Source organism: Ambystoma mexicanum, chromosome 14 (genome assembly GCF_040938575.1).
Source record: "Ambystoma mexicanum isolate Mex_15411 chromosome 14, UKY_AmexF1_1, whole genome shotgun sequence".
Classification (NCBI taxonomy): Eukaryota; Metazoa; Chordata; class Amphibia; order Caudata; family Ambystomatidae; genus Ambystoma; species Ambystoma mexicanum.
The window spans coordinates 645,431,803-645,455,261 of record NC_090940.1 but is presented as its reverse complement, the minus strand read 5'-3'; the positions used below and the strand labels follow the sequence as shown (position 1 = coordinate 645,455,261).

Genomic DNA, 23,459 nt, shown 5'->3' with positions numbered 1-23,459 from the left:
CTCATGCCTCGTGTTTCCCTCGTGTTCCCCCCATGCCCCGCTCATGACCCATGCCTCCCTCGTTTTACCCCCCAACACCCACTCATGACCCGTGTCTCCCTTGTGTTGCCCCCCACCCCCGCTCATGACCCGTGTCTCCCTCGTGTTGCCCCCACCCCTCTATCATGCCCCGTGTCTCCCTCGTGGTACCCCCCGCCCCCCACTCATGCCCCGTGTCTCCCTCCTGTACCCCCACCCCCTGCTCATGCCCCGTGTCTTCCTCCTGTACCCCCACACCCCCCGCTCATGCCCCGTGTCTGCCCTGTTCCCCCCCACCCCCCCACCCCCCTCTCATGCCCGGTGTCTCCCTCGTGTTACCCCCGCCCGCCGCTCATGCCCCGTGTCTCCCTCCTGTACCCCCCCACCCCCGCTCATGCTCCGTGTCTGCCCTGTTCCCCCCGACCCCCCCACACCCGCTCATGCCCCGTGGCTCCCTCGTGTTACCCCCCACCCCCCGCTCATGCCCTGTGTCTCCCCTGTTCCCCCCACCCCCGCTCATGCCCCGTGTCTCCCCTGTTCCTCCCTACCCCCCGCTCATGCCCCGTGTCTCCCCTGTTCCCCCCACCCCCCGCTCATGCCCCATGTTTCCCCTGTCCCCCCCGATCCCCCAGTCATGCCCCATGTCTTCCTCCTTTTCCCCCCCACCACCCGCTCATGCCCCTTTTCTCCCCTGTTCCTCCACACTCCCCACTCATGCCCTGTGTCTCCCCTGTTCCCCCCACCCGCCGCTCATGCCCCGTGTCTCCCCTGTTCCCCCTACCCCCCGCTCATGCCCCTTGTCTCCCCTGTTCCCCCCCACCCCCTGCTCATTGTCTCTCTTGTTCCCCCCACCCCCCGCCTATGCCCTGTGTCTCCCTCCTTTTCACCCCACCCCCTGCTCATGCCCCTTGTCTCCTCTGTTCCCCCCCACCCCCACTCATGCCCCGTGTCTCCCCTGTTCCCCCCACCCCCCGCTCATGCCCCATGTCTCTCCCGTTGCCCCCACCCCCGCTCATGCCCCGTATCTCTCTCCTGTTCCCCCCACCCCCCGCTCATGCCCGTGTCTCCCTCCTGTTACCCCCCACGCTCATCATGCCCTGTGTCTCTCACCTGTTGCCCCCCACCCCCGCTCATGCCCCTCGTCTCTCTCTTGTTCACCCCACCCCCCGCTCATGCCCCGTGTCTCTCTCCTGTTCCCCACACCCCCCGCTCATGCCCTGTGTCTCCCTCCTGTGCACCCCACCCCCTGCTCATGCTTCGTGTCTCCCTCCTGGTCCCCCACCCCCCGCTCATGCCCTGTGTCTCTCTCCTGTTGCTCCCCACCCCCCTGCTCATGCCCGGTGTCTCCCTCCTGTTCCCCCCACACCCCGCTCATGCATCATGTCTCCCTCGTTTTGCCCCCACCCCCTGCTCATGCCCGTGTCTCCCTTGTGTTGCCCCCACCCCCCGCTCATGCCCATGTGTCTCCCTCGTGTTGCCCCCACCCCCGCTCATGCCCTGTGTCTCCCTCATGTTGTCTACCTCGTGTTACCACCCACCCACCGCTCATGCCCCGTGTCTGCCCTGTTCCCGCACCCCCCGCTCATGCCCCGTGTCTCCCTTGTGTGGCCCCCACCCCCGACTCATGCCCCCCACCCCCCGCTCATGCCCCGTGTCTCCCTCATGTTACGCCCCACCCCGCTCATGCCCCGTGTCTCCCTCCTGTACCCCCAACCCACACTCATGCCCTGTGTCTGCTCTGTTCCCCCCAACCCCCACTCATGCCCTGTGTCTCCCCTGTTCCCCCCACTCCCCGCTCATGCCCTGTGTCTCCCCTGTTCCCCCCACCCCCCGCTCATGCCCCGTGTCTCTCTCCTTTTCCCCCCACCCCCCACTCATGCTCTGTGTCTCCCCTGTCCCCCCTCATGCCCCGTGTCTCCCCTGTTCCCCCCACCCCCTGCTCATGCCCCGTGTCTCCCCTGTTCCCCCCCCACCCCCCGCTCATGCCCCGTGTCTCCCCTGTTCCACCCCACCCCCCGCTCATGCCCTGTGTGTGCCCTGTTCCCCCTCACCCCCCGCTCATGCCCTTTTGTGTTCTCTTTATACACCCTGCCTTCCTTTTCCATGGTGGCCATCTTGGTAAAAGATTTTCCTTCCTACACCAGGACGAAAAATCTTTTTTTTTTACTACCCGGGGTTCCCACTTTGAGGACCTAAGATGCTAGTGGTCTTTATCTATTGAAAAGGATGTTATGGTGACGTTGCACTAATAAAATCCTATGAAATGCAGTAAAAAATAAAATGTGTTACAGGGACGTTATGGTTAAGTTGCACTAACAAAAACCTATGAAATTCAATGAAAAAACTTTGTTAAAGGGACATTCTGGTTAAGTTGCACTAATAAAAACCTATGAAATTCAGTGAAAAAATGTTGTTAAAGGGACGTTATAGTTACAAGTAAAACCTCAGAAATTCGCCAGTTATGGTAAGATAAGCAACCATAACTCGCGCCACCACCGCGCACTGCTAAGACTTACACCCACGACATCAAAGATGACATCAAAAATATCACTGATGACATCACATGTCTGGCTCACTCTTTTTTCTTTTGCTGACATATCTAGGCCACATGGTTTTCTTCAGTAACAGTCAGAAACTAAAAATGTTATTTTATTTGTAGACGTATCCTTCAAGTAGGTTCTTACAGTAATTCCCTTAGAGTCCAGTCACATCATATGAAACATATACATAGGGGAAGACACAAGCTTGAAAGACAGCAATCCTTTTTGTGCATAAAGATAATCACTAGACTTATGAGCGCTTTCTGATAGTTCTGTTGTTTTTTTTTTATGGCTGTACTTTCCCTGTATATGGTCATATTTGTATACATTGTACTCACACTACTTTCCTTAGGGTCCAATCACATCAAGTGATACATATACATAGGGTAAATAGCAGCTTTGAAACAGAGCAATCATTTATTTGCATGAAAATAATCAGTTAAGTTATGAATTGTTTCTGCTACTACTTGTGCTTTTTTGCTAACTTCACTTTCCCTGTATATACCCATATTGGTATGTGTTCTTGTGTCTTTGTGTTTTGTCTATAGTAATGCAATTATGTAATACATGTGTTTTATTAGCTACTTATTACATATTTCACAGTACACAAAAATCTATTAAGAAAACAATTATCATTTCATTATTCAACATATTAACATTATGAATATTATACCTTCATCTTGTACGCTGCACACCATGTTATGTTTCTGTATCAGTAGCTTAATATACTAGATAGAACCCCATAATAGAATGCTATTTATATCAATGCATCGTTCAATGCACTAATTAGGGTATGATATTTATTGCAATGATCCTTGACACATTTTTCGCAACATTATAATAAGAATCCCTTGTACACATATTTCATGAAAAGTACATACACATGTGATGTCATCAGTGATGTCATCAATGACTTGTGATGTCATTTTTGATGTTGTGGGTGTTAGTCTTAGCAGTGCACAGTGGTGGCGCGAGTTATGGTTGTTTAGCTTACCATAACTGGCGAATTTCAAGGGTTTTTTGGTTTTACTTGGAACCATAACGTCCCTTTAACAAAGTTTTTTTACTGAATTTCATAGGTTTTTAGTAGCGCAACTTAATCATAACGTCCCTTTAACAACGTTTTTTCACTGAATATATATATATTTATATATATATATATTTAATATTTACAAATTACTTAGAATTATGGGCCGTGATGGGAGAGGTTTGACATTAGTGGGAAGAGCGGATGCTATTGTGGACCCTGATCCCTCTTGCATTGGCTGCACAACATGTCATAGTTGGGCATTATAATAGGTGTATGCTGGCATTTGGGCTTCATGTCTCTGCATTGTAGAGATATGTCATGATAGGTTTTGCTATCACACATGTTGCGTGCACTTAATACTTGCTCTTACACTGGGGCTTTGCCATCAGTACTGTCTGGTGTAGATTTGCTTGGAATGATTAGCAGGGGTGATTACGAGCGCCCATGCTCCGAATCGGATCCTGAAGGCTTCTCTAGATCCCTGTGTAATGGGTACGGGATCTAGCCGTCCAGTACCATGATGCGGCGTGTTAGGGCAGATCTCGGGCCGCCATCAAGGGGTTAGGCACATAGTGGAGATAGAATGGCAAATAACCACGTGCATGTTGGTGAAACCCAGTTTTATAGCCATGCATGAGTATATAATTTGACATCACGATGATCTCCAACAGAGGCTCAAGCTTAAGGTGGGGATCTGTACTGGCACCCGCCATTGTTGTAATGGCTGCCTTGTTGCTATCATGGTCCTGTGCAAGCATGGCTTTTCAATTGCACGGTACGCACCTTGTTTTCGCTCCAAAAGGCCACCCAGGCACCATTCAAGCAATTGTAGAGATGCTGCATGCAGGTGTGCGAATCTTAGCATGCTCTGGCAGCACACGCGTGTGGGGTGTCCAACCGTGCTGCAAAAGGCGCGCTGTTCATATGCCGTATCCGCATGGACCAAAATGAGCCTATACCTGTTTTCAGATCTGATAATAAATTGCTCATACGATGCTCAATGCATAACAATGGCAATTGATTTCAACTTGTAGTAATTGAATGCAATATTGTCTCAGGAGAGCGATAAAAAAAATAACAAATTATTGCTGGTTGGCATCTGATACCAAATGAGTTCAGATTTTCAGTACAATTCTCAGAAGTCAAGAGTTCGAAAGGGTTAATAAATATGGCAATCGCATCTGCAGCGAAGGGCTATATTATTAAGAGCCGAAGAGGATGGAGAATGAGGAGACGGCCAGCCATAGGGAAAGATATATATATCCCTGATATGGGTTCCTTAATGTTGATCAATCTTTATTCCCAGTAAAAGAATGCCCTGAATTTGGAGTTTGGGGCAATTCTCCATTGCCTTTTTTACAGGGCTCGGACCAAAATACTGACTATTTCATGAAATGGAAGGAATTGACTTTTCAAAATTATTATGACAAAAATCAGCAAATTCAGCTTTGCCTGAAGAGAAAAAGTTTGAAAAATGAATGTTCAGATATGAAAAGTTTGAAAAAGTAACTCTTCTTAGTTTGCTGCGTGCTGCATCTGTTTAATAACATTGATAAATGATTTACATCAAACATCGGTAATTGATATTTTTTCATCACAAAAGTATCTGGAATATTTCTCAGCAAAATCTGTATTTGCAGATCCCCTTCTCCCCCATTGACTCTTTTTCTATTGAAAACATCGGCAATTTACATTTTTCCAGGGGAAAATTGCCAATTTATGTTTAGGATTTTGTCAGATGTTACGCTGCAGATATCACTTTTAGATGAAAACTTTAACTTTAGCATTAGAGAAATGAAGTCTGTAATTTAAATACGTCTTGCCATCTCATGAATTGCAGGTCCTCAATGTTACTTCATTTGCTTGGCAGAATTTAGGTCCTACCCCCCTCTGTTTACAGCCAAAGCAGCTTCACCCCCCATGAACGTATTTCCTGCGGTCAATTTCTGAGTGTGATGAAGACTGTATAGTACGTTTGAAGAAAGTAGCGACTACCCTACTTCTGATCCTGGATAACCAGTCGGCTTGGGTCTTGTCAAGGCAGCATTCAGACAACTCACACTTAAAGCTGGAGAAGCTTGCAGAATTTCCCTAAGAAGGATAGCCATAGCCTGTTTGTGTTTTGCAAAGGGAGCATTCAGGCAGCCCACACCAAAAGCTGGAGAAGCTTGCAGAATTTCCATAAGAAGGATAGCCATACCCTAATTAGGGTTTGTGAAGGGAGCATTCAGGCAGCCCACACCAAAAGCTGGAGAAGCTTGAGAAATTCCTTAAGAAGGAAAGCCATAGCCTGTTTAGGGTTTGCGAAGGGAGCATTCATGTAGCTCACACTTAAAGCTGGAGAAGCTTGCAGAATGTCCCTAAGAAGGATAGCCATAGCCTGTTTAGGGTTTGCAAAGGGAGCATTCAGGCAGCCCACACCTAAAGCTGGAGAAGCTTGTAGAATGTCCCTAAGAAGGATAGCCACAGCCTGTTTAGGGTTTGCGGAGGGAGCATTCAGGCAACCCACGCCTAAAGCTGGAGAAGCTTGCAGAATTTCCCTAAGGATAGCCATAGTCTGTTTAGGGTTTGCGAAGGGAGTATTCATGCAGCTCACACTTAAAGCTGGAGAAGCTTGCAGAATGTCCATAAGACGGATATCCATAGAGTGTTTAGGGTTTGCAAAGGGAGCATTCATGCAGCTCACACTTAAAGCTGGAGAAGCTTGCAGAATGTCCCTAAGAAGGATAGCCATAGCCTATTTAGGGTTTGCGGAGGGAGCATTCAGGCAGCCCACACATAAAGCTGGAGAAGCTTGCAGAATTTCCCCAAGGATAGCCATAGCCTGTTTAGGGTTTGCGAAGGGAGTATTCAGGCAGCGTACATCTAAAGCTGGAGAAGCTTGCAGTAATTCCCTAAGAAGGATAGCCATAGCCTGTTTAGGGTTTGCAAAGGGAGTATTCAGGCAGCCCACACCTAAAGCTGGAGAAGCTTGCAGAATGTCCCTAAGAAGGATAGCCACAGCCTGTTTGGGTTTGCGAAGGGAGTATTCAGGTAGCCCACAGTTAAAGCTGGAGAAGCTTTTAGATATTCCCTAAGAAGGATATCCATAGACTGTTTAGGGTGTGCAAGGGAGCATTCGTGCAGCTCGCACTTAAAATTGGGGAAGCTTGCAGAATGTCCCTAAGAAGGATAGCCATAGCCTGTTTAGGGTGTGCAAGGGAGCATTCATGCAGCTCACACTTAAAGCTATAGAAGCTTGGAGAATGTTCCTAAGAAGGATAGCCATAGCCTGTTTAGGGTTTGCAAAGGGAGTATTCAGGCAGCCCACACCTAAAGCTCGAAAAGCTTGCAGAATGTCCCTAAGAAGGATAGCCACAGCCTGTTTGGGTTTGCGAAGGGAGTATTCAGGCAGCCCACACCTAAAGCTGGAAAAGCTTGAACAATGTCCCTAAGAAGGATAGCCACAGCCTGTTTGGGTTTGCGAAGGGAGTATTCAGGTAGCCCACAGTTAAAGCTGGAGAAGCTTTTAGACATTCCCTAAGAAGGATATCCATAGACTGTTTAGGGTTTGTCGAAGGGAGCATTCATGCAGCTCACACTTAAAGCTGGAGAAGCTTGTAGAATGTCCCTAAGAATGATAGCCATAGTGTTTAGGGTTTGCAGTGGGAGCATTCAGGCAGACGACACTTAAAGTTGGAGAAGCTTGTAGAATGTCCCTAAGAAGGATAGCCATAGCCTGTTTAGGGTTTGCGGAGGGAGCATTCAGGCAGCTGACACTTAAAGCTGGAGAAGCTTGCAGAATTTCCCTAAGAATGATAGCCAAAGTGTTTAGGGTTTGCAGAGGGAGCATTCAGGCAGACAACACTTAAAGTTGGAAAAGATTGTAGAATGTCCCTAAGAAGGATAGCCATAGCCTATTTAGTGTTTGCGGAGGGAGCATTCAGGCAGCCCACACCAAAAGCTGGAGAAGCTTGAGAAATTCCTTAAGAAGGAAAGCCATAGCCTGTTTAGGGTTTGCGAAGGGAGCATTCATGTAGCTCACACTTAAAGCTGGAGAAGCTTGCAGAATGTCCCTAAGAAGGATAGCCATAGCCTGTTTAGGGTTTGCAAAGGGAGCATTCAGGCAGCCCACACCTAAAGCTGGAGAAGCTTGTAGAATGTCCCTAAGAAGGATAGCCACAGCCTGTTTAGGGTTTGCGGAGGGAGCATTCAGGCAACCCACACCTAAAGCTGGAGAAGCTTGCAGAATTTCCCTAAGGATAGCCATAGTCTGTTTAGGGTTTGCGAAGGGAGTATTCATGCAGCTCACACTTAAAGCTGGAGAAGCTTGCAGAATGTCCATAAGAAGGATATCCATAGAGTGTTTAGGGTTTGCAAAGGGAGCATTCATGCAGCTCACACTTAAAGCTGGAGAAGCTTGCAGAATGTCCCTAAGAAGGATAGCCATAGCCTATTTAGGGTTTGCGGAGGGAGCATTCAGGCAGCCCACACATAAAGCTGGAGAAGCTTGCAGAATTTCCCCAAGGATAGCCATAGCCTGTTTAGGGTTTGCGAAGGGAGTATTCAGGCAGCGTACATCTAAAGCTGGAGAAGCTTGCAGTAATTCCCTAAGAAGGATAGCCATAGCCTGTTTAGGGTTTGCAAAGGGAGTATTCAGGCAGCCCACACCTAAAGCTGGAGAAGCTTGCAGAATGTCCCTAAGAAGGATAGCCACAGCCTGTTTGGGTTTGCGAAGGGAGTATTCAGGTAGCCCACAGTTAAAGCTGGAGAAGCTTTTAGATATTCCCTAAGAAGGATATCCATAGACTGTTTAGGGTGTGCAAGGGAGCATTCGTGCAGCTCACACTTAAAATTGGAGAAGCTTGCAGAATGTCCCTAAGAAGGATAGCCATAGCCTGTTTAGGGTGTGCAAGGGAGCATTCAGGCAGCTCACACTTAAAGCTATAGAAGCTTGGAGAATGTTCCTAAGAAGGATAGCCATAGCCTGTTTAGGGTTTGCAAAGGGAGTATTCAGGCAGCTGACACCTAAAGCTGGAAAAGCTTGCAGAATGTCCCTAAGAAGGATAGCCACAGCCTGTTTGGGTTTGCGAAGGGAGTATTCAGGCAGCCCACACCTAAAGCTGGAAAAGCTTGAACAATGTCCCTAAGAAGGATAGCCACAGCCTGTTTGGGTTTGCGAAGGGAGTATTCAGGTAGCCCACAGTTAAAGCTGGAGAAGCTTTTAGACATTCCCTAAGAAGGATATCCATAGACTGTTTAGGGTTTGTCGAAGGGAGCATTCATGCAGCTCACACTTAAAGCTGGAGAAGCTTGTAGAATGTCCCTAAGAATGATAGCCATAGTGTTTAGGGTTTGCAGTGGGAGCATTCAGGCAGACGACACTTAAAGTTGGAGAAGCTTGTAGAATGTCCCTAAGAAGGATAGCCATAGCCTGTTTAGGGTTTGCGGAGGGAGCATTCAGGCAGCCGACACTTAAAGCTGGAGAAGCTTGCAGAATTTCCCTAAGAATGATAGCCAAAGTGTTTAGGGTTTGCAGAGGGAGCATTCAGGCAGACAACACTTAAAGTTGGAAAAGATTGTAGAATGTCCCTAAGAAGGACAGCCATAGCCTGTTTAGGGTTTGCGGAGGGAGCATTCAGGCAGCCGACACTTAAAGCTGGAGAAGCTTGCATCCGTTGCCATGGAGTGTCCTTGAGTTAGAAGAATAATGGGTCCGTAGACACATAATCCTTGTTGATGTCAACCACAGTCTAGGATATCAAGGCGATGGCTTTGGAGGGTACTTGTCTGTCGCACACACTCAACGCATGCTTATCATAGGTAGGCTTACCGGCACCGTTGTTACCGAACCGGCAGACTTATAATAAGGCCCAGTGTTTCGGCTGTCGACAAGTAACGCAGTTCTTTGTTTTTATTGCAGCTCCTTCTTTTACGCCTTCGTGAATCTGCTGGTCAGCGCCTTCGTGGTCTTCGTGGTCTTCATTGCCAGCACCATCGTCAGTGTCGGCTTCAATATGTGGTGCGACACTATTACAGAAAAGGGAACCACGCCACGCAGGTCTGTATGAGCGGCAACGGTTTCTAGTTCTTGGAGGCTGACTCCTTGGTGAATATGCTGTGAGAACTACATCCATAACGAGAAAGCAACCTAAATATGAAAGGAAGCGCACGAGTGCACGGGGTGTGTGCATTGATAGGATAGCAACACCATCTGACTTAACTAGCGTTTGTAAAAGTTGAGTAATGGTCATGCATGATAACTTTACATTAGAAAAAATAGATCTGTCTTTGAGTCTTGATTTCACGCACCTTTTTTGCCCTGCCAGCTCAATTTTGGTCCTGTGGTCATGCCGCAGCCGACCGTGCCTCGCCTTCCGCAGCACCAGAAATATAGGTGCAAAGTTAGCGCTGAACATTTGAGGATTTGCATTATTTCAATAGGGGGTTTGCCATGTCCTTTGTACCTGCACTTGCAACCATTGCAGAGACATCTGCCAGGGTTATTGGCCCACTTGAATATGGGGCTGGGGGGCCACGGCAGTGGGCCACTGGAAGGCCCTTAAGTCATGGGGGTCGCAGAAATGTGAAGTCCCGTTTGAAAAGACTTTGGAGAAGACATGGGGTACCAGTACCTCTTTGTGGCAGAGAAGAGGGGGTCAGAATCACAGTCTGAATCACCTCAGTTGAGTGGAGTAGAGCCCTGTACCCTTCCACAGTCTGCATTGAGTAAAAGGGGGCTAGGAGGCCATGTTAAAATCATTCCATCGAGCGTGGGCCCCACTAATAGGATTTGCGCCGACATTTTATGGGGGCCTACAGTGTTCCTGCGAGAGTGGGTACTTTGAGTGCATATGTTTTTGAAGGAATGGGGGTCGTGCATAATGGACCCGTGGTCGGAGTGAATTACACGTACTCACTGTCAGCTAAGGGGTATACTGGCAGAACTTGCTTTTTATTCCTACTTGCGAACATTACAGGTTTTTCCAGGTCTCCTTTCACCAGGAATTCTATTCTGGCTATTTTCCACTTGGTCGTTTTGGTGGGAAAATGGGTTCACACAATGTAGCGGCCAGCTATTGTCCGGCATCATAAGAACTGCAACAAGTTAGCAACCCAGTTACTCTAGATTTGCTCTCAGATGCAACTCAAGCAAGGGTCTCCCTGGCAGGTGGAGGTCACCAAAGCTCTCTTCTTGTGTCTTAGTCCCGGCACCTGACTCCCTACTGCACTCAAGGATGTTGACGCCAGTGGTATCCTACGTGGCGTCCACAGCTTACTAGCACAGGGCTTCTAGGTTTGCAGGAATTAATTACTTGATATGGTCAACAAATGTTAAAATCTTCAGCCGCTACCATTGTTGACACCAACCAAGCTTCACACTAACTCCCTCTCCTGTTTGCAAGTGGAAGCTCGTCTATGCTGCTTGCTGACCCTAGATAGACCTCCAAGGTCATGCCGGCTTATTGTGTCAATGCATGTACCATGCACTCCTGGATTGCACTCACAAGGACAGCTTGGTGTTTTTGCAAAATGGCTATTCCAGTGAAAACCTTCAGTAGACTATCACTGGCAGCCCAGAGCACCTGGGCAGCGGGGAGGGGTGTTTCTTATTGCACACGTACATGTACACACACACACATGCACATAGACGCCAAGCGTTTTGAACATAAAAGAGATGTAAATTAGAAAGTAGAGGTGCCACAATGCTAGCTTGCCTAATCTTTGATGACTCGTCTGATCTCTTTTTAGAGAGAAGAGTTGCACATCGAAGAACACTTTTCAGAGACAAAGCCAAACCTTAGATGAGAGATATAGGCATGCTGCTATCTAACTCTTCCCCCCCCCCCTGGAGTGGGCAAAGGGGATAAGTACTGGCACACCCCAAGTGACTCACCCCCTCCCCTCTCAACAGACTGAGAAAATTCACATGCCTTTCGGTGAAGTATGCATTGTCTATGCACCGCAGTGACATGCAGACTATGAAACAAAATTAAACACACCAAAAGCCTTTCTTTGTCCCTGCATCTTCCGTCATCATTATAGGGTGATACATTCCAACACTATCTACCCACACACTCGATTCATCACACTAGCATGAGCAATTTCAACAATGTCAAAGTTATGTTGTCTAAACTTTTAGCGGACACAAATAATAGCAAATCATTCCTGCTCTATTGATGCCCTTGCTCTAGTTTCTTGGAAGATGCTCGCCACTGATGAAGGCTATGGCGTTAGTCCTCCATTGTTCATTCATCGAGGGAAGCTCCGCCCAGTGTTTACACCATTGGTTTAGGCTAGGCAATCCGAGTGTGACTAGTGGCTTGCAGATCTGTATATCACCCTTGAACGTTTTTCTGGTAGTCCTCATTCCTGGTCACATTTCTTCATTGCTTTGTGAAGTCAATAATATGAATGGCTTAGCAATTAAACCACACCCCACAGACGTTTTGCCCGAAGCCCTCTAGCGACTTCCCGTATCTTGGTCTGGAAGACTAGTTGGTAGATGAGTTTGGGGTCATTTCCTTTTTTAACATAGCATAATAGATATGTTGGCTCGCTGGCGTACCTGAAGCACCCTTTCCAAACTGATGAGCACCCAGAAAATATTCTAACCTAATTCATGTAGAACGGTCATTGGGCTCCATTTAAGGTAGGGTCAGGGGTGGCGAAGCGCAATGGCACCAGTGTTGCCCTGAACAAGTCCGTGATGGATGGACTGGCATCATCAGAGTTTTTGAGGTTTCCAGCCCTTCGATGTAATTGCCACTTGGTTTCATAAACTGCCAGAGTAGAGCACTTCCTTGTGAGCAGCGTGTCTGCTGCCCTGGTGCACAGGGCTCTTCTTTTCAAAGTTTGGCGCGGTGGCAGAGCGCGCACCATCATTGGCTGGTTCCTTAGGGCCAGTGCACCTTCTTGCATAGCTCCAGTGGCGGTCTTTCAAGTTCTACGCACCCTGAACCAGGACTATTCATCCCTATCTGTTGAGGGAACTAGGGAATTTGACTCTTTTCGTTAATGCCCAAAAGCACAAATCAAGAGTCAACCGGTCACGCGGGTCAGGAAAAGGAAAGAAGTGAACATCTGAAAGGGGTGAATCTGTGTTTGTCATCCTCAAGCCCTGACTCGATTTAAGGACCGGGATTGAGGAGCGATGGGTCGTGTCCATGACTACAGTGATACAGGAGAGAACAACTGAACCCCCCATCCCCCACCTCTCAAAATCCCTTAGCCACAGCTCTCAAACAAAAAGAAGAGGGTCTGGAGGAAAGGGAGCAGGGGCTGGAATGAGGGTCTCTAGTTGCGGCTACTGGGGGAACATTATGCATTTTACCAACCTACAGTGGAGCTGCTTTTAATGACACGCCATGTAATCTATCCTGTTTAAAGGCCCTGGGTTAATGTGCTACTGTTTGCGATAACAAGCGAAAACTCTGCTGCCATCATTCTCTTTATGTCTAAATGGACAAAAACAGTAATTACTTTAATCAGACTAAAGTGGCACTTTAGATTTCGCCTTAATCTGTTCAAAGAAAGCAGTTTACTGAGCCGGAACTTGACCATGCATCATTTGCTTTTCATTAGCTGGAGGAACTCTGATTTAAAGTTTGTTGGTGGCTAACTGAAAAGAAGAATTGTTTTTGCTTAAATGGACTCTCTGCTATTAAGATCTTCTGCAGATAATCATGTGAAAATTCACGATCAATTTCCCACAGTCTAGTTTCATGAAACATGTGAATTTTTCACTTGGTGGAGGTTTTGATTCAATTGATCCAGAAATGCACACTGTTTCTCAGATCGCTATTCCCATCAAATACTAATGGTTTTTACGTTTCAGGTTGATAAAAGGTATTTTGGGTTCTACTCATAAACAATTTTTCATACATTAAATGCATTTGCGGCTGGAGCAATGGAGACAATGCCCAAATCACACCCAGCTCAAATTCCGGCTAATACAAAAAAAACTGTGCAAGGGGACATTTACAATGCGATGCTCCATCCAGATTTGGAATCCAGGAAAACGTGCAGGAACTCATTTAACTTTAAAAAATATGTTTACTTGAAGGCAGGTCACTTTCCTGAAAATTTGACATCAAAATGATCCCGCCTCCCCATGCTATGCTTAATTTCGTAGGATCAGCGGCAATTTGTTCATGAACTGGGGCCATGTTCTGGTGAAAATTGACTACATCCTGGGCAATTCATTGTCAGTCTCTTTACATGTGCATCACACCGGTGGCCGCATGTGCAACTTTACACTTATCGCACTGTGCACCAGTAAAGGGAATACTTTGTAAATTGGGTCCGACTTGTGCACATTTCTTTTTGTTTATGGCTAGAGGCCAAAATATTTTAGCCTTCAATTAACTTCTCACTTCTAGAAAAGAAAAAGAGCAAACGTGACATCATTCTGTAAGGACTTGAACGACGATCCAAAGCCACCAATCTAGCCACAAAAGTCTCAAAATCTAAAATTGAAAGAAAGCTGTTTCTCTTGTCACTGAGGAAAATGTTTATAGGGAACTCTAGTGGGGGCATATACATGATTCCAACATTTCAGAGTGGAACCACTACCTCAACTGAATCAACCAAGAGCATTGCCAGTGGTTAAGATTCATTAGCACCCTGGAAGTGGGCGCTGGCCAATCTGGATGCTCGGAACACAGGCTGGATTCTCTGGTTTAAGCCTGCATTCTGAGCTGTACCGGTTTATTCAGAGGTAATTTTGGATTTCAGACCCCCCGCCTGTGCTAGGGGAAAGTTGGACAAAAAGATTGGACTTAAGAAAAAAGACACACATCTTCCTTAAAGAATTCGGAGTCAACAGGACAAAAATGATTACCCAAATAAATTATAGGCTATAGTTTTTAAACGCACACTGGGAAGTGAACTTTCTTAATTTTGAATTTGAGCAAAAATCACCCGTAGTGTTCTACCAATTAGGGAATTAATTAAATTAATCTTTTTTTGTTTTGTTAAGTAGGCTAAGGATCTACTCAGAATCTACTCGGTTTTGCCCCCCATCTACTACAAAGGGAAAGGATTCAAAGCAAGCAGACTCCCCACCTTTTGGTAACAAAGGGTTCAGTTCTACTTATGTTTGATGGGAATTTTCAGCAGCTCTCTTCCATCCCCCTAGTGCAGTCCCCCTTGTATAGCAGCAATGACACCACTCATTTTGCAATCTTGGGTAAGTACCCTGACAGCGTTCTCGCAACTAGGATTGGACAGTTACCCTTCTCTGTCCTGCAAAATCCAGCCCATCTCAACAGATTGGTTAAAGAGTCTGGAGCAGACATATGGCAGGCCCATTTGCAATCCCCATTTGTTCTCCTGTCAATTTTTTGGCAAAAACCAGTTATGTAGCAAATGCCATAACATATATATATTTTCCTTTTCAGTTAATCATGGGGATTAAATAAGACGACAGCCAGGTCCGCACCATGTTGCATGGCCGTTGGCAATTTCCCCCCGTTTTCACAGAAAGCATGACAGTTATGAACTTGTAATTTCCTACCAATATTCGTAATTTTACCCTTCATCAGTTCACCAACTTTTACATTCGGGACATTTTCTGATCAGCCAGCAACCCAGTTTAACTGGACATTACAGTTCCCTAACTCGTAGGTGCATGCATTTTATATCTCCCAAATCAATGGAAATTACCTAAAAATGGTACATACATGAAGAAACTCTGCCGTATGATTGCTGGGAAAAAGGCCTAAGATATAATAGTCCTTTTAAATTAATTGTAAATCTGTATGTTCAGCAATTTGGAGATCTGCTTTATCCAATAGTATAGAAGAAAACAGTTCAAATTCACATTTTAATGGGAAGGAAAGGTGTAACACACAAAAGCTGTATCTTAAGAAAAATATTTTTATTATAGAAAAAAGACATAATTCTCATTACAACTGTGTTAAATAATACACAGATTAAGGAACAACCCTAAAACCAGGTTATCAAGAAACAGGACGATTACATACACAACATCAATGTAAAGTGAAAAGACAACCATTCCACATTAACTAAAAAAACATTTAACATACAAACATCAGTACAAAATTAATTTGTTGCATTCTACATATAACCCAACATGTTTCTGTCTGTTGACTCTCAGATGTCTGACATTCTTCAGGGGTAGCTCTTCTTGAAATTCTACAATAATGGTCCCCTCCAGTCCTGGTGGGCATGGATCTGAACTTGATCCTTAATGCAATCTATAAAAACATATAACCACATTAAAAACATTTGTTTAAAAAAAAATGTGTGTGCACCAAAAAATTCCCAAGATTTACCTACTCTGTATGTCATATGTCAACATTACACAAACACGGTCGCCTGAATTAATAAGGCCACTCATACCTAGTTCCTATTCGGGAACCCTTAGCACCAAGAATCTGCTGTAAAAATATCTTGGGATCTGTGTATTCCAAGGATCCAATGTAGCCAGTTATACAATCACATCCAGCTGGATTTCAGCCGCTTATAATAATAATCCTTTTCAATGGATATTGAGTAAGATCACACTAGAGAAGAAGAAACAAACAGACACACTGTCACACTATAATCATACCGGAGTGTAAAAAGTCAAACAACCCCTAGAAGCATACATGCACATACCTTGAAAGGTGCGGTAGCCAAATGTGTTCCCAAAAGAGAGTAAACCTTTGAAGAAAGTAATAGGTCTTTCCTTGGATCGGCCACTGTGTCGAGTTCTAACACTTCAAACACAATCTATGAAAGTTAAACGCAGTAAGAAATAATCAAATACTGTGTTCACCAAGGGTTTTATTTAAACACACAGCCAGCAGCCTTCCTACAGTTTTCCTACAACTCCAAAACCACGAGAAAGAGCACATAAATGATCTATAATGTGCATCCCAAAATAAAGGCATGTACGCCAATAGTGAGCCTCAGTATGTACATCCTGTGCCCGAGCTCAATATGTTATTTAGCCCAGAAACACGTCTCCATGTAGCCTAACATAGTAACTTGCTTCAACCTGCTGAGCCTCCGTATAGTGTTTAGCTAAAAAAAAACTTCTCCAAGCCACCTGTCAAATGTTATTAAACTACGTGCCGCCTCCAAAGTACAATTTCACTCAGTTTGAAAACTACACATGCACGCTATGCTCCATACTTATGATCCTCTAAATATTGTTTAGCTCAAAGGCGCATCACCATACTGCCAAGCAGTATTCTTAAAATAAGTGCTGCATCAATTATACAGTTTTAATAAAAAGCCTGCATGCACGTAACCACGTTGCCTAAGAACTGCTGCATACATCCTCAGAAACAAAACACGGGTTAAAGCACTTAATAACGGTAGACTTACCCGAAATGGACAACAAAGCCACAAAGTTCTTTTGCACCCGCCGAGTGTCGTGGTTCAGGTGCCACCAGATAATCCTCCAAACGCCATTGCTGTAAACACGCGAGGAAACGCCAGGAAAAAATGCCTTCAAGTGGCTTTTACCCATAATGCAGATAGCAAAGTCAAACAACACTAAAAAGGGACAGTTGACTGCAAACCATCAGAAGTGGAAAATGACCAATGAAAAAGGCATTTAACACTTCTGCACTTTTGAAAATTAACTAAACTCACGCCAGACTTCAAACTGACTAGAAAGGGAAACGGCTTAGGTAAGGAAAAAACAACCTAATGGAAAACACTCTGTCAAAGTAATCACCTGCAACACACGGCATGGAGAAAATACCACACCTTGGCTAAAAAAACTGGGGGGGGGGGAGAAAGAAAAAAATAACATAGTGAAAAAAATAGTGAAAAAAGGTGTCACATTCAAACCAGAAACCAGAGATTATTCAAAAGGACAACACATTGGCTTCTCTGCACCAATGAGAACAGCAAGGATAAAGGCCCAATAAGACATAAAACAGGAATCAACATTGTTAATCATATTGACCCAGATTAGTGTAAGGCAAGGACTGTATATAAATACATATGCAGTAATCGACATGAAAAACATCAGAGCATGACAAATATGTACAAAGGATACAACCAATAGTGTCCAGTGTAACTCGCATGATCAACAGAGCGCAGCAAGCTGTACAAGGAGGACTGGGGCACCCAGAAACATGGGCCCTCATAATTACATACCCCTAACATTATGCCACTTGACATCTTCATTTAATCCAACCAAATGGCTGCGGGTTTTAAAGATGAGTTTTTTCTTTAAAACCCGCAGCCATTTGGTTGTATTAAATGAAGATGTTATAAAGTTATAATGGACACTATTTATTTTTTGATAACCTGGTTTTAGGGTTGTTCCTTAATCTGTGTATTATTTAACACAGTTTTTATGAGAATTATGTCTTTTTTCTATAATAAAAATATTTTTCTTAATGATACAGCTTTTGTGTGTTACACCTTTCCTTCCCATTAAAATGTGAATTTGAACTGTTTTCTTCTATACTATAAAATATTGTCTCAGTGTCCCCAGACAGTGAAAACAGTAGGTATATGTAATGGACCTTGCTGTCGGGTTTGTTTTGCTTTGATTTGACCTCATTTGTACTGCAATCTGCTTTATTCAGCCACCTGTCTCCCTGGGCCAGCCTGTGACCCGGGTTTATTTTATGAGTCTCTTTGAAGTTGGTTGTTTGCTCTTTGAAGTTGTATCCCCAATTTTCACACATTTTAGTCCAGCTCCAGCCAAGGGGAACTGTCCTGCTATCAATGTCTTCAGAGACAGCAAGTCTGTCGAACACTGGGGTTTACACACCTTTAGCAGGACACACTTTATTTCACTTGTAATTAGATGGGTGATGCAACATCCAGACTTCAAGTGGGGGATTTCTTTGTAAAATATGCCCTCCCACAAGCCAAAAGGGGTTGCCTTGGGCCAACAGGAACTTTTTCATGGAAACAAAGTGGGCTTTTGTTTTCAAATGTGAGCTGGGGTACATTTTCACTTTTAGACTGCTGTCAGTGTTTCAAAAGCCTGCGTTTCATGTCAAAGGAACCGTTGATTCCTTTTTCTTTTGTGGATTAAAATACTGCTTTTTCTTTGGTAGTGACAGGTAGGCCTTTTCCACCTGGCTCTCCAATTTTACTTGAAAAACACACATGCAAAGCCGTTTTTGTGTCAGTGTTGAAAAATCCAGCTTTTGTGGTGAAAGGGACCTTCAGTTTGGCACCTTGGAATGCACCCCACATGCCCCCCTCTGTTCTTCCATGACTCTTTGGTGGGGGAGAGCAGGGCAGAGTGGGGTTTCATTAGGCACAATGTCCTTCCTTAGGGAGTGGGTACTCCAGCCTCCCCTTCCATCTTTGGGTTGGCGGGTGTAGCACGGCACCCCCTTTCTTCCTTCATTAGGGAGTGAGCACTCCAGCCTCTCTTTCCCTCTTTGTGTTGGAGGGTGTGGCATAGCGCCCCCTTTCTTCCTTCTTTTCCGGTGTCCCTGGGCTTCTCACCAGAATCCCCTCTTGCCTCTAGGCTAAAAATTAAGGAGGTTATTTCTCTGATAATAGAAAGAAAAAAGAAGTTCAGTACTTTTTACACACATATTTCCCCAAAAGATTTACATGGAATGGACAATCACACCAACAGCATACAAGTATGAAAAGACATTTTCACCATTTCACAAAACACATTTTATTTATTGTATATATAAAGAAGGAGTTGGGCTGACTAGCAGTCCAATATGCAGCGGCACTCAGGCTATGGTAAAAAAGAAAATAAGGACATGATCCCTTGTTTGGCTGCAAGAAAATAGTCCTTTATTAATTCTTCTTCGCGGACAATGGGGCAGCAAAATGAAAAACAAAACAACGTGTTTCACCCTAAACTGGCTTCATATATATATATATATATATATTCATCTTAGTTTCCATCCAATTTTTCATCCTTCCTTTTCATTCTTCAAACGGTTCCTCTGCTTGACTTTCATTTGGCTCCTCAATCAGTCGTAAAGCAGGTCTGGGGTGACAGCATTTCAACTGATTAATGTGGACCCATTTTTCTTCTGCCAGTTCTCCTTTTGGGATGCGGATCTTGTAAGCAACAGGTGATATTGTATCTACAATTTCAAAGGCACAACGCCAAGATGGGAGGAATTTCCTCTCCTTGGCCTGATTCCTTTGAAAATATTATAGGTAAACCTTTTCCCCTACTTCATAGTGTTTCTTGGTGATCTTTAGGTCATAATAGGTCTTCATTCCGTCAGACAACTTTTCTAAATTGTGCTGAGCATAAGCAAAAGCATGCTGGTGTGCTTCCTTAAATTTTCAATGTACTCATGAGTACTGGACACATTCATCAGTGTCTGCTCCTGAGTCATATAGAGCAGATGCTGCGGTAACACCATTCTTCGTCCGGTCCGGATCTCAAATGGAGATACCTTTGTTGCAGAAGATGTTGTAGACCTAATAGCCATCGGGACCAGCAGTAATCGGATGTCCCAAGTGGGTCCAGAGTCTGCCAGAAAACTTCTTTAAGCTACTCAGAATGTTTTTGTTGTATCTCTACACCCCCGCTTGAGGCCAGGTGGTAGGCAATATGGAGTTTTCCTTTTACCCATAGAATCTTCCACATCTTCGCCATCACCTCACTGGAAAAGTGGCTACCTGGGTCTGACTCAATCCTTTGCGGAAGGCCGAAACGAGAGAAGATGTGGTTGATCATTAGTGCAGCTGCTGTCTCCGCCGTACAATTCAGAGCTGGAAGAACTTCTACCCACTTTGTGAACAAGCATGTCACAATCAGCATGTACTTGTTTCCTCTAAAGGAGCAAATCACTGGCCAGATGAAATCAACTTGCAAATCTGACCAAGGCAGTTTTATTCCTCTTCTTTTTGTAGGGGAGCTCTGTGTGTGAGTGAACTGGGTTGGAATTGAGCACACACAAGACACCCCTTTAGGTAAGTGTTGAGGCCCTGGCCCATGTGGCACCAGTAAGCAACCTCGCGCAAGATTTCGTATGTCATGTAAAAACCCCTATGACTAGCAGTGGCTCAACATCAGGCTTCAGTATGACATAGGTACCACCTATTGGTCACATACAGATAGGGCTCTCCTTACTAAAAAAACGTCTTGGATCTGGAACATCTTGGAAAACCTCATCAACACCCGGAGATACTCTTTCCAAGCATAATCTGACTCTGTTAAAGGAAAGCTCACGGGGTGTCGATAACGTTTCCCTATAATTGGGTGCTCTTTCTGTGCAGTGATCAAATCTGCATCTGGGTATCTTTACTCCACTGGGCTGTTGTAAGTTCGCTGTTAGCCCAAGTTTGTGACTTAGTGACAGCCACCATTTGGATTTCACCCAGCAGGGATTCCACTAATATAAAATCCCCCTGCAGAGCTCTGGTTTTAACACAGAAATGGAGGGCAACACACAACTGTATGTAGTTACGAAAGGGCAATGCGGAAGTCCCTCAAACGCAGTGAGGAGCGCATATAAAGTGACCGGGGAGATACTGGGTCAGTAAGAAAGACAGAAGGATAGATGGAAAACAACTTCTTGTCCCTGTCTAATCCCAATCATAGGAAAACTTTCCTTAGAAAACGCTGGTGCAACGCTTACAAAAACGGGGAAAGTAGAAGAAGGCAAAGAGAAGCCATTTTTGAAAAAACCATAACAATGTAGAAATTGTTAGACTCCTGTATGTCCGAGGTCAAAGAGATCCTCTTGGAGGACTAAAGGCAAACATAGGGGGTGTTAAAAATGAGTTTGCACCTAGGACTGAGAAATGGGGGACCGAAATGTCTACTCTGGGTCAACAATAATTTAATATCCCGTAGACTAGTCGGGCCATCCCAGGGTAGCTCAAGATTAAGAATTAATAAGAAGCTCAAGACACTGCTGCAGTTTGTAACTAATATTCTGCAGAAGGTACTGCCTAGTGTGGGTGAGCTAGGTTTCAGATGAAGACAAACAATGCCTGCGTCACCCGTCCTAGAAGGATACTAGATAGTAGGGCGGGGCGTGGGACAAACATAAAAAACATATAACAGGTTGTTCATGGTACAGGTTGAGCGAGTTTATGGCCTCCACCACGTAACAAACACTGTCTACCGGTTTCAGTGGTGTGTATTTAGGTGGAACCACTGTCATCAGGACAGTCTTCTAAAAGCGAGAATACTTGGTGATAATCAATTATCAGTCACCATTGTCTGCCACAGGGTGCATACTTTACCCTGCTTCTTTGCACCAATGCAATGCAGGGAAGTTCAAAAGGAGAACCTATGGAAAAACAAAAGAATATATTCCATGGTCACTCCCCAAACACTGCCACAGGCACAAGTGCTCGGAGACACCAGACCAAGTATCTGTGTCTCCCTTACAGGTCAAAAGAGCTCAGACCTTTCCATTTCACTCACTAAAGATCAAATGAAGTACCAATAGTTCTGAATTGGAGACTGGGTAATATGAAGGGATATCAGAGTTTAGTACTATCTTGTTCAGTCTCTGCTGTCAGATGGTTCACAAAATAGTGACAAACCTCCACCAGACTACATGCACACTCACACGAACTTGAATACTACAAGCCATGTACTGACCTTCCGGCTGCAGTGGGTGCGTTCAGCAATCAGAACTGGTAGTTGGCAGAGTCTTGTTGGTAGATTCGTGGCATTGTATTAGAAACACTGTCATGAACAACTTGCTGTGAAGTGAAGGAGAGAAGGGCAATCACTCATATTGTAAACTATGATAGCCCCACCTTCCCTTCGTCTCCTAAGTGTTAATGAAAAAATACCCAACCGACAACAAACATTTCTATAGTGTTGTCGTCTGGGGTGGAAGAAAAAGACTGTATGCGTGCAGGGCGAGTGCAGGCTACTGAATCATTACGCTACTGTTCTGGAATAGCAGCCGTATATTTCCACCAACATTATTATGCATCTAGATCTTAAAAAGCACTTACTTGCTCACACGGGCGCAGCCGCGTCTGAATCTACAGCGGTCTGAGATTGCTGCGATGGAGTCAACTAAAGACTGAGGCGTCCCGACATTACGTGACAGGGTAATGTGTTGCGTGTGCGTGCCACCCGGAAAAGTATGTCTTTGCCCTGTCCTGTCTGGTGATAGGAGCTGGGGTCAGGCAGGGTCAGGCAAGATGAAGGGGGAATTGAATCCGATGGAAACCAGGTGTACATAATCACTCTATTGCGCCGATGTGATGGCGCAAAGTTCACCCTCCATTTGTTATCTCTTTTGTCCTATATCTATGCAGGGAAAACAGGCTTGAAAACGGACAAGAAACATCCCCCGGGATGTCACGTTACAACAGGCAATACGACCTGAGGGACACAAAACCATCACAGCGGTTTTTGGATATTCCACCAAAACCAACACAATTAAAAAGGAAATCCTGAAGCTCTGGCCCATCCTGAATGTAGGCGCAGTTGATCTCCCACCCCCTCATTTTGCCACCAGGAAAAGAAAAAAAACATCAGAGACACTCTCGTGCATTCCTACCAGGAACCCTGCGATGACATACAAACGACTTTATGGGATACCACACCGGCACTAGGACATGTGCCGTGTGTAATCTTACCACACTGACAAAAACCCTTGACTTAGGTCTCCGTACTGCCTAGAAACAAAGTACATTTACTAACTGTAATACAGCAAATGCTATTTACATGATAAAATGCCCCTGTAATCTCATTTACATAGGGATGACCAGCAGACCTATAAACAAGCAGATACAGGAACACATGTCCTGTATAAGGACTAGGCGTGAAAATGCACCTCTGGTGGCTCACTTCCAGGAACAAAAACATACACCTGAGGACATCAGATGGAACATTGTGGAAAGGGTTAAGTGCCCTAGAAGAGGAGGTGATATTGCCAGCATGCTCCTAAAAAGAGAACAGAACAGGATTTTCCGTCTCAAAACTGACACAGGGGGGCTGAATG

At 45.1% G+C, this 23,459-nt stretch overlaps 1 protein-coding gene across 1 annotated transcript in view; it reads left to right on the top strand.

Moving 5' to 3' along the window:
* TMEM179 (transmembrane protein 179) overlaps positions 1-23,459 on the top strand; it is a 103,458-nt gene that overhangs the window by 53,018 nt on the left and 26,981 nt on the right. The window contains exon 2 of the mRNA XM_069638140.1: positions 9,491-9,628. Coding sequence (XP_069494241.1) covers positions 9,491-9,628 — 138 coding nt within the window. The remainder of the gene's footprint in view (positions 1-9,490; positions 9,629-23,459) is intronic.